Source organism: Stegodyphus dumicola, chromosome X1 (assembly GCF_044657685.1).
Source record: "Stegodyphus dumicola isolate Sdum_Otavi_A_Nest chromosome X1, ASM4465768v1".
Classification (NCBI taxonomy): domain Eukaryota; kingdom Metazoa; phylum Arthropoda; class Arachnida; order Araneae; family Eresidae; genus Stegodyphus; species Stegodyphus dumicola.
Window position 1 is genome coordinate 26,977,949 of NC_140780.1, and position 12,522 is coordinate 26,990,470.

At 34.1% G+C, this 12,522-nt stretch overlaps 1 protein-coding gene across 1 annotated transcript in view; it reads left to right on the forward strand.

Moving 5' to 3' along the window:
* The first annotated feature begins 955 nt into the window (after window positions 1–955).
* LOC118186158 (glycerophosphocholine cholinephosphodiesterase ENPP6-like) overlaps window positions 956–12,522 on the forward strand; it is a 59,224-nt gene continuing 47,657 nt past the window's right edge. The window contains exon 1 of the mRNA XM_035356217.2: window positions 956–1,230. Within this exon, the coding sequence (XP_035212108.1) occupies window positions 975–1,230 (256 nt within the window). The 5' untranslated portion in view covers window positions 956–974. The remainder of the gene's footprint in view (window positions 1,231–12,522) is intronic.

Below are 12,522 nucleotides of genomic sequence, written 5' to 3' on the forward strand. Positions count from 1 at the left end.
GCCCGATGATATACACAAGTCACGAAATCTAAGGACAAATATAATTTATACTAAAGTGTATGTATATGTAAGTGTCATATTTAGAGTCCTCCTATGCCGCACAGACACTATACATCTACAAACATCCATGTCTTTTCCGGGATTCGAGCCCGGGCCCTTTGGTACGGCAGTCAGCGACGCTAACCACTATCACGGTTGGGCGGCCCTAAAGATCTTTCTTATATTAATTGATTAACATCCCACATTGCATTATGTAATGCAGCTGAATCTGATAAATTATGACTATGAAAGAGTTTGTTAAAATTATGGTGATAAATAAGAATTTACAGTCAAGTAACGTCGAAAATGACTTGGGCAGAAAATAGAATTCTTAAGGATGAGCATGTATACAGTTTTTTTAATACCCAGCTAACTGCTGTTTGTCGTACATTTCGATAAAAATTCAATTATAATTGATCCCATGCGTTTTTGGCTACAGGTAAAACATTTCGAAAGAATTTAACTAAATACATTAATACGAAATTATAAATTAATTTTAGTAATGGCAGCAGCTGGCTTCAATTATTAATTATCCATTAATCTCACGCAGACCCGTTCACTCTGAAGTTCGCGCAGACCTAGGCTAATCTAAAGTTTCCAGCTTACAGTTACAATTTCCAGGTTTAATCTATTTAAGAAAATAGACAAAAATCTAACTTACAAACCGATTAACTTTATAAAGTGTCTTGTATTTTGTAGAAGTGTAGTATCAAGAAATAAATAATGTGATATAAGATCACACAACATAACTTTAAACCTGAATTGGCCATAAAATTCAGCAGATTTTCACTAGTAACTTATAATAACTATTCAAGCAGAGAAGGAAAGTATTATCAAATAAGAAGCCAAAAACGGCGTACTTGTTGCCAAATCGCTTCGCCAACTGCATGGTTTTGGGATGATGGAGGAAAGAGAGCACTCATTCGGTCGTAGCGATGACAACGGTAGGTACGATGCTCTCGGCGGTTCTTGTTTTGTTACTGGGAATAATTGGATCGATGGGTTATCCTTCTTTTCCAATGGATACGGAGAAAGTTATCTTAGTGCTGGTTGATGGAGTGCGTTGGGATTACTTAAATGATTCCTCATATGTTGGATTTAAAAGAATGGCAGACAACGGAGTCAAGGCGGAATATGTGACTCCAGTTTTTCCCTCCAATTCTTACCCCAACTGGTACACTATAGTCACAGGTAAGAAAAATATATTGGATAATCTAGCATAAGCGTGCATTTCACTTTTATGAATATAATAATGTATTAAAAAGCTTTGTACCATTTCTGAATCACTAAAATTTTTACAGCTTAGCTATCACGAATTTAGTATGTTTAAATAAACGTCACTCCTCTTGGGCCATGCAAAAAAATTCAACTTCATTGAATGATAATTATACGCAATTTTCCTAATAAAACAACTGTATTTAATTATCATTTTTAATAAAGTTGCCTCATTGTTTACTCCAGCATGTATAGGACATGGCTTGATTACATTTGGCATTTCAAAGTGCCCCAAGTCAGTTCTTTTTGTTTCCGCTAAGATAGAGAGGGTAGGATGCTTGGTTTGGGTATATACTTCTAAAGAAGGAATTTTTTGTTCAAAAAGTCGCATGCATCGTAAAATTTATATGCAATTGGAACTTAAGTAACTGGAGGCAAAAAAAAGTAGAAGAAGAATTAATACATTCTCATATGAAATTTGAAAGTTAAATGACGTTTGGAAAAACTAGTGATAAGAAATCTGAAAGCAATGTTTCTAAGCACGATGCTAATTTCAACACTGAGGTCATGTCAAAATGAGATTCGGCATCATTTCAGAACTTTACAAAGTCAGTTAACAGAAGTTTATATGAAGTATTACTAGTAGGAAATAAAATCATAACAATGATAAAAATGAGAGTTTATAAATACCATTTGGAACTTTCCTAACAATGGAATTGTTGGTTTGATTTTGATATCCAGATGTTTTTGTAGATCTATCTGATCTCTAATTGTTAAAAATGTAATTTAAATAAATTCTCTATATAATTTTTCATATATATGTTAGCAGCTGAATGAGAGTCAATCAATTTGTAAAAGCAATAACAATTTTATATTGTGCATTGAAAAAGAAGCCAAATGATAATAGTAACTTACATATTAAGATAACAATCGTTTAGTTTGTATGTATAGCAAAGTAGATGAACAAATTGTACAATAAACGAAGTAAAAGTAATAACGATAATTGTCATAGTTGACTAATTTGCTTGGGACATTCGTAAATGGGACGCTACGTTATCTGAGACTAGATTTAAAAATTTTAGAAAGAAAAAAAAAAAAAAAAAAAAAAGAAAAAAAAGAAAAAGCTCACGTTATTGAAGAATACAAGTGACTCTTATACTCCACTCTTAAAGAAATCAAAAACGCAGTTCGAAGTTTAACGTTAACGAATTTCATACGCTTAAGTTTGCGAAACTAGGTGTAGATTAGCACGAGAATTAAATTTTTAGTTACTTACGTAGATTAGTCTTCTTACCTTAACAAATAACAATACCAACTAATTTTCCTTGGAAGTTCCTCTGCAAATGTAACTGAGTAACTGATAATATGCCTTATTATAATACTGAGCCTTATGATAATTAAATATGTCTTATGATAATACTGAGCCTTATGATAATTAAATAACTTATTAAACAATTTATAATTTTTGGGTTAAAAAATTATAACCCAAAAATTATAAATTGCTTTCATTCTTACATGTGAGGCAAATTACAAATATTCCTGTAAATGTGAATAACGTTTTCCTCTTTTACTTTAAATGGAATTAGCCTTACCATAGTTAGTTTCTGTTTAATACCTGGAATTCAAAGTATTCGGTTTGTTAAACTATATCTCTTAAACTATTACACGATTTGCGTTATCAACAGAATTATTTATTTAGTCTATTGATATTTATTTTAGATTAACTGAGTATGTAGCAATCTAATCTAAATCCGGCTGTGCTTAATTAGCACAGGAAGGAAATACAGTAAGAATTTTAAAAAATAATTTTTTTATACGATTGTCTTCCGTTATAGACGCAATAGAAAGATGCATGCATTTTTAGATAAAACAAAGAAATAACTATACGGAAGAGAAATACGTCAACGTATCATATATATTTAAAGGAAGAAAATTTAGGTTGGCATAAATTAATTTTAAATAAACGTATCGATTTTCAAAGTGGCTGGCATAGTATAAGGTATTTTCTCGCTCCTTCCAGCATGCTTTCGTGGTGTAACGCTTAGTACACTTGTCGCGTATTCGAGATGTCCAGGTTCGAGTCCCAGCGAGGGCATTGCTCATTTCTTCAGGTTCCTGCCATAGAAAAAATGTTAAATGATTCTACAGTGGCGCCCGAACTAAAAGTTGGTGGATGATGATTCTTCACCACCAGGGTTTGGCGACTGGGTCCGCTAATCCCCAGTCGTCCTTTAAAAGGGGAAATATATAAGGTATTTTGTACCTCCTTCCAGCATGCCTTCGTGGTGTAATGGTTAGTACATTCGGCGCGTATTCGAGAGGCTCAGGTTCGATTCCCAGCGAGGACATTGCTCATTTTTCACGTCTTCCGCATCAAAGTAACCTAATGACTCTACAGTGGCGCCCGAACTAAAATGGTAGTGGATGATAATTCTTCACCGTCAGGATTTGGCGATTGGGTCTTCTAATCCTCAGTCACCCTTTAAAAGGGGGAGTATATGAGGTATTTTCTCTCTCCTGCATGCCTTCATGGTGCAATGGTTAGCACACTCGGTGCGTATTCGAGAGGTCCAGGTTCGAGTTCCGGCGAGGGTATTGTTCATTTTTCACGTCTCCAGCGCCAAAAAATCCTATTGTCTCTACAATAGTTCTCTTTCCTTAAAAACGTTTCCGGAACCTGAAGATTCAGAACTTATACCAGCCGCTATCAGAATCAGCGGCTTCATTTAAATCGAAATCGTTCCGTCTGCCTAACTTCTCATAAAAGCAAAAACAATATTAGCCATCAATTTAGTAACGGCCTGGTGTATATTTCTATAAAATTTTCTCTCAATCTAAAAAAAAATGGCATACAAATGTAAATGCCCCTACAAAAAATCTCTTATAAATATAGCAGGGAATTTATATATATATCCATCAAATAAAATGTAAGTTAAATTATTTTAGGTGCATTTTTCATAGCAGCTGGAAATTTTTAAAAGAAGCGTAAAATTATTTGCAGAAATTTTATTTTCCTATTCCCCATCACTGATATATCCTTTGCGTTAACCATTTAAAAAATTTAGCAAGCATCACTACACGTCATCAAAATCAGATTTTTATAAAAACATTTATAGGAAACCTATTTTATTCTGACGTTTCCATTCTTGAGGAAAACAGGATTTTACAGTTACTGATATAATACGTTAATCTTCTTTTTACAAAAGACATTAGTAGGAAAAACGTAAGAATTGCACCAAGAAAGCAAACATTCATGTAGTAGTTACTCTTTAGGTATTTAACATTCAACATCATGAATTCACAAGTTTAGTCATTTCTTTACGGTCAACATTAGCCATTCTCTTAATGAGGGAATCAAAACGTTTAAATATTAGATGCTGTTTATTTCTTATGTACGCCAACCTTTTTCGTTTGACAATCATTCTAATTTCTGACATACGAAGGTTAAATGACAGAACCATGGAGACAATTTCTGTTCTAATCATTTATAGCACAGTTAAATATGTGTGCCGCCCAGTCGGTGTAGTGGTCAGGGAAGCTGATTACAATGCCGAAGGGCCTGGGTTCGAATCCTGGAGAAGGCATGGTTGTAACTGTTCGTCCCTTCATGTAGGAAAGGCGATGGTGGCCCACCTATTAGGTGCCTCCATAATAAAGAGACCACCACATCTGGCCTTGTATAGATTCATGGACTGGGTTGCATTTGTAATTGTTCACAATCTGCCATTGAAAAAAAATGTGTTAACTAGAATTACGTATGAATGAATCCTATTTCGAAGAATTATTGGTAAAGCAGAAATTCGTAAACTAAAGTTTAATTATTAATTCGAATTTAGCATCTGAGATGGAGAGACCCTAGAACGTATGATACGTTGCCAGCCGATAGTTTTGAGGCTGAGCAAAAAAATTTAGACAATTTTCAAATCCCCACTCCAAAAAATTAACCCAATAAAAGATTGTTTAATTATTTCGGGACTTCGCGAAATTCGTGGAATGAGATATGACTGCACTTCCACTGGTTTTAGAATTTTTTTGTTTAATTCGAGTATGTTATTGCTTAGGATCTTACATAGGCAGCATTATAAATTATCAAGAGCAGATTAGAGAGATTTGCCTTTTACTGGCTATGGGCTTGAGTTTCATCGATAAGATTACAATTTTTTTTCACCTCTGCCTCACTCTTGATTGAAAGCAATCGCCGAAACATCTGGGACTCGCACTCTAATTCCTGTACCAAAAAAAATCTCTTCAGAGGACTTTCACAACGATGGATTTCAAGTGCCTTCCTTCTGCATTATCGCTACAATCGGATTGGATGAGACTACCTAACTGAAACAAAGCCCACAGGGAGTAATTGAAATTCCATCGCAGTATCTGCCTAATATCCACCTTTAGGGATAGAATCCGAGGGTCCCTTATCTGTTTTCCCATCACCAACCTTATAAGGTATTTTCTCCCTGCTTTCAGCATGCCTTCGTGGTGTAACGGTTAGCACACTCGGCGCGTATTCGAGAGGTCCTGGTTCGAATCCCGGCGAGGTCATTGCTCATTTTTCATGTCTTCTGCATAAAAAATTCTAATGTCTCTACAGTGACGACGAACTAAAAAGGTGATGGATGATGATTCTTGACCACCTAGATTTGACGACTGGGTCCACTAATCTCCAGTCGTCCTTTAAATGGAGGAGATATAAAGTATTTTCTCCCTGCTTTCGTGGAGTAGCGGTTAGCACACTAGGCACGTATTCAAGTCCTGGCGAGAGCATTGCTCATATTTCATGTCTCCTGCATCAAACATCCTAATGTATCTACAACCTTTATCAGAGAAATTTTCGATAGAGATATTTTCTTTAATTCAGCGATGACACTTACGGTTAAACTTCCATGCATCTTCCAGTATTTGAGCCCACCGCGGCCGAGCGGTAAAGTCGCTGAACACTGGTAGTTCGGTCCGAGGTTCGAATCCCGCGAACGGGCTGGCTGCAAGGGCGTTTTTGAGGTTTTCCCCATGTGTAACGTGTATACGAGCCAGTTTCTCTTAGAAAGTCCTTCACGAAGGTATCCCTTCCCTTAGGCAGATAGCCCTCGAGGCTTTGCCATAATCACACACACGTCCAGCATTTGAAACGGGGCCCATTGGCAATAGCAATTAGCCTCCGCCAACCAAAATACCGTCCTAAAACGGCATTATTATAGTTGGAAACGTCCGTACCTCATCCGTGGTTTGAATCGAAGCCCATCAGCGCAATAACCACCTTCTACTAGCCTCCATACTGATTAAGCGGTCGCTTTGTATATTAAGAATGGCTACTCCAGTAATTGCAATGCATGCATCTTCAGGAAAATTTTTTAAACTTTCTCTTGGATTAAATTAGGAATATGTTTTGAACCTATATTTCATTTTCACCTGTTTTTGTCCTTCTAGCATAATGATGGTCTTTTCTCAAAGCTAGAACTTAGAATTCGTACTAATACTGTGATTTCCGATTGAATACGTGAAAAATGTTATCAGTATTTTTATGAAATTTTTAATTTGATGCTTTCTTTTATTTTATGTCAAATAGAAAAACTGAGTTTTGCAAGTGCGAAACTTGAGTACTTGAAATAATCTGAACATTTGTCTTTAAAAATTATTTCTTCCGCATAGTGTAACAACACGTGGTTAGAAATATATCAGAAAAAGAATTATTATTTAAGAAATGTTAGCAGAAAAGAATTATTATTTCAGTACTATTAAAAAAAAATTATTTCAGTTATTTTGTAATTGCGAACGTGTCATTCTTGTATTTTATATAGCTTTAAGTAAACCTGCTTAGCTATGTCTCTAGATAGCTAAGCAGCTATGTCTCTACATAGCTACATCATGCTTAGCTATGTCTCTACATACATGCTTAGCTATGTCTCTACATAGCTACATCTCTAATTTTTTTAACATTTTATGCAAAAGTTATTAAACAAATAATGGATTAAAACATTTTTAAAGAATCTCTCTTTATCTTTTCTCAACAAATAAAAATAAAGTGACTCAAATTTGCTAAAAACTGCATTTACAGCAAATATCTTATGATTAAATGTAAAAAAAAAGAGATAAATAAGTCAAATTAATTAATTTAGTCAATTAATTATTAACTTAATTAAATTACCAGCGAAATTTGCCCATTGTGTGTGCTCTTTGCCCATTTGCCCTTTGTGTGGACTTTGCGTCCACACAAAGAATTGCTTTAATGTACGTATTTTTATAAAATACTTTAAAATCGAAATTTAAGATCACTTCCATAAATATAAACTGAATTATTATCATATTTTTTAAGAAATTAGAATGGAGTAATGTAGTTTCCCACATATTCATGAACTGCACGGCTGAAGGTAGATTTTGAATATTTATTTCCTAAACACGTGCTATCTTAAGTTTAAAATGCATAACTTCCATGCAAAATAATTTTTGTCTTATATTTATGTCAGAGTAAATGGGAACTGAAAGAAAATGTAACGGGAATTATCCCTCGAGAAGCTGAATATACAAATAAAATCCTTAGAAAATACCAGGAAATAATAGGTAGGAAATAGTCATATACAGGTGTGGATTATTAAGCAAATGGAGCAATTCAGATAATCTGAAGAATCTACGGTATGTAATGTATAATAAAAGCGAGTTTAAATTCAAGAATTGGCAAACAAGTGTTTAAGCGATATTGAGCTATTTTGCATTCTGATTGCTAGGCTCATTGCCATAACGGCTGCAAGCAGGAAATAAATGCAAAAACTTTAAAAAAAATCTAAAGAAGAAATATTTTGCCAATCTTTTTTGGTAATTACAACAATGTGTTATGAAAATAGTAAATATATATTTTCGACAGCGCAAAAGCAGTTATTAAAAACATCCTTATATTCAATCTGTTATGCTAAAATAATCAATCTATATTCCAAACACAGCCTAAAATTTATTCATAAACTTTTATGAAGAGGTATTTTCATATTTAAAAAATACCTTAAAGTGTAACACCGTAAGAGAAACGGCGTTATAAGTGGGTTTTTTTTTTTTTTTTTTTGGTTACAAAAAGTTGCAGTTAGTTGTAAAAAATACTTTTCTTAACAAGTACTTTACTAAACTTATCTATCATTTATAATCTTCTAGAAAATGAGTTCTCATAAACTAAACGTTTACACCGAAGAGTAAGAAACATTTTTGAGTGTTCACAGTAGAAATTTTCTTGATTATATTAATTATTTTTCTTCAAAATAATTCAGTAATTAAGGACGCGACAAAATCTTAAACTCATAATAAATGACAGCATATATTGAATACATTTTTGCAATCTCAAACTGGGAGGAAAGAGAAATTTTATTACGTTTGAGCTACAAATTCGAAATAAAATACTACATAGTTTATTCAACTTCTTTCAACTAATTAGCAACAAGCTATTAATTCAGTTTCACTTTCTTATGATGCAGTTGCTGGACGATATTTGATACTCCGTCATGTACCAAGACGATTGTGACCAATACTTGCTTTACCGCTAACTGGTTCCTAAAAATTGGGTCAGATTTCAAAACATTAATAGCAAATTGTGTTCTGTAAGATATTGTTTAAAATCCATTCACTAATTTAACTAGACCATTTAAAATTATATTTAGTCATAAAACATCGATGAAAGTAATAGGTTTTTAATGGCAAGAATTGAAAAGTAACCGAAATATAAATTCAGTAAGGAAGAAAACACTTGCATGAGGCTTCGTGTGTTACCTTTAAGAGTTTGCTAATCTGACAGCGGCTGAAAAACACTAAAAGAAAACATTGTATTTGTCTGGATGTTGACCTAGGCTGCTAATTGTTTATGCAACTGTGTCATCATTTTGAAGAAATACTGTATTGTATTTTTATTTATTTCTGTATTATTTAATGAGGCTATTATAGTCTATTATTATAACAATCTGTAACTAGCAAGCACGGAAATAGAATCTAAATCTAAAAAGTGATGCTTTTGTTTAAGACAAAGTACTTTAAAGCAATATGAAGGGATCCGAACTTATTTGTGTTATAATTTTCAAGTCGTAGATAATGGAATAAAAATCTCTTTTGCAGCTTAAAACAGAATGGTGTTGGTGTATTTAATTATCGCAAAGCACACGAGGGCTATCTGCCTAAGGGGAGGGATGCCTTCGTGGAGGACTTTCTAAGGGAAACTGGCTCGTATACACGTTACACATGGGGAAAACCACGAAAACGCCCATGCAGCAAGCCCGTTCGCGGGATTCGAACCTCGGACCGAACTACCAGTGTTCGGCGACTTTACCGCTCGACCGCTGGCTTAAAACAGAATGTGTGTGTGTGTGTGTGTGTAATTATGGCAAAGCCTCGAGGGCTATCTGCCTAAGAGGAGGGATGCCTTCGTGGAGGACTTTCTAAGGGAAACTGGCTCGTATACACGTTACACATGGGGAAAGCCACGAAAACGCCCATGCAGCCAGCCCGTTCGCGGGATTCGAACCTCGGACCGAATTACCAGTGTTCAGCGACTTTACCGCTCGGCCACTGGTGGGCCTTAAAACAGAATGAAACATGCTTATCGTAAGAGAAACTAAACGCGTTTAAAAGCGGAAGTAATAGATAATAGCATCTACTTAAATGAGATCTAAATGGAAAATTTCTTTCGATTTAACGGGAGGCAAAATGTGAAAATAATTTTGAACTTGATAATTTTTGATAAAAAAACATCAAGGGGTACTACATCAAGAAGACTTCTTCAGGCTTCTAACAGATAAAAACACTAATGAAGCTTCCTTACAAAGGCTAGATCGCGATTTGGCTGTCTTTGATAAATCTTGGCTATCGTTGACTCTTGATGACTTCCAAGTTTTTATTTTGACTGATCAAGTCTTCATTTGACTTGATCAGTCAAAATAAAAACACCTATAAATAAATGCATCACCGCTTTTTTGATGACAAACAGCTTAAATCCTTCCGAAAGCTTGATGTCTTTCATGCTTGACAAGTGTCGCTTGTATTTCTGCCTTTTGCTCTATTTCCTAATCCACTCGGCAGCTTATAAAGAAATTCGTGAGTTTATGTTTCGAAATGCCGTATGAAGAAATATTTAGTTGGTAACGAAAATTATTACTATTATGTGATTAGCCTTTGGATTGCGTTAGTAGTTCGCTTCTTTGGTTAGATTTAATATTCTAGTGAACAATATCTATACCACTGTAGACTATTTAATAACCTTGATTTAACAGATGAATTTAGTTTTGAAAGCTTGAAAAAGCTACACTTTTTAGCCGCTAAGTTTTATTGATTTATGTAAAGATTTAATTTTTTTTAATTCATAAGTTACGTTGCGTTCATACAAACTTCAAGTATATCATATTCTTTGAGTCTGCAATTTCAAATTCAATCCTTTAAGAAAAATAATTTGATTTTGATTTAATTATCATCATTTCAAGTACTGGATTCCACTGCTTAACGAAACAAGAACGCTTCCAAGGAATTCTTGCAGAAATTACATAAACCTTGTATGTAATTACCATTAACTTACACAGGAAAATTCTTTTAGTGTTCTAGGGCTGGGAAATGACGTTAAATAATACAAAAAGCACGAAAACCTTAAATAGAAGCTGTCTTAAACAGTAATAATGTAAGTATTGAGGAGCTTCATCATCCAGAATCGCGAAGATAGTGAGAGCATTAGAAGGCTCAGGTTGATATGATGTAATAGGCTGAATTCCGAAACTGGGTACTGGACGACGTAAAAGCTTGTAGAAAGAAAGAGGATTACCTATTACCATTCTGAGCGGTGGCGACGTTACGTTCGTAACTAAGGGAAGGTGAAAAGATTTTGAAGTGCCTATTTTAAAGTAACAAACTATGGTTGAGTTACGACACAGGCACACTTCGTAGCAGTATATAATAGCCATAATATATTCTTTATTGATAAAGGTAATTTAGAAAAGAGTTTAGTGTTCAGATCAAGAGAAGTAGTCTAAAAAATAGCAACAGAATAGAGCTCAGCATTTCCTTACATTTTTAGCTTAATTTTTCCATTTCTTTATAGTTCAACTACGACTGTGTTTTGATCAATATTATTTCGTAGGTAATCTTTGCTTTCAGTTATAATTTTGTGGTTATAATTTTAATAGTTGCTCTGTTTTCGAATAGTAGCTTAGAAAATTGTTCTCGGACCTCCTAATTGCTGGTACTTAGCCCATTAATAGTGAAACTCGTTTCCTGGGCATTAGTAGAAATCATCTGCTAAAGGTATGAAAGGTATGGGTACATTTTTATTCAGTTGATTGAGAAAGAGCATATAGCCCAGAGATTATTCCCCGTTTTTCTTTACTCTTGATAGCCTCTAATGCAATTGATTCCCAATATCCTTAAGTGCTAAAAATCAACGGTAAGCTGACTACCATATGAAATTTTTGATATTATTGAAAAAACAGCTAGGTTTTTAGTAATGAATTGTTTGAAGTTTCTTGAATTATTCTTTATAGAGAAAGGTTTTTTTTATACGATGCAGGTTTTCACTTTGTTTGCTCGTGTAATAGAGCAGAAATAACAACATGCATATATCTACATAAAAGTCGATATATGGTCTCACATTAATCAAATGACGGTTTGTTGCTTATTCGATTTAAGCAAAGTGCATGAGGCGACATATACCTTCATGGAAGAACTTTATAAGAGAAGCTGTTACTCACATTTTACTTTGGGAGAACTCTAATTAGCAACTTGTTCGTCCAGAACTGAACTTAGGTTTAAGGATCTTATCCACTTAGCCACCTGATAGGGTTTCATATCAGGAAAAACTTGCATAACTGATACAGTAATGTAATTTATCTTACGACTAATAATGACAATACCCAGACTATTAAGGATATAAATAAAAAAAGAGCAGAAAATATAAATTAATAAATTTTTCTAGCTCGAATAACATGGTTGGTAAATCATTCAGAATAGCCGTTATACCAAGATTTCCACATTTCTAATGTGAACGATATTCACATTACGTACATGGAAACCACTGAATTCGAAGTTATGCCTTAAAACATTTCTAATACTGTCTTAATAACGTATATAAAACTGAATAACTTGACAGCAAATATGAAAAGAAATTTTAGGAAACAACACAAAGATGTGAATGAAGGTAAAAACTGCCCCGAAAGTTACTATGTCACACTATGGCCAGTAGTGCCCCAAATGCTGTATGTAATTATAGTATCGATGCTGTTATATCAAAAATAAAGCTATGTTTAATATAGTCATCCCCTTCCA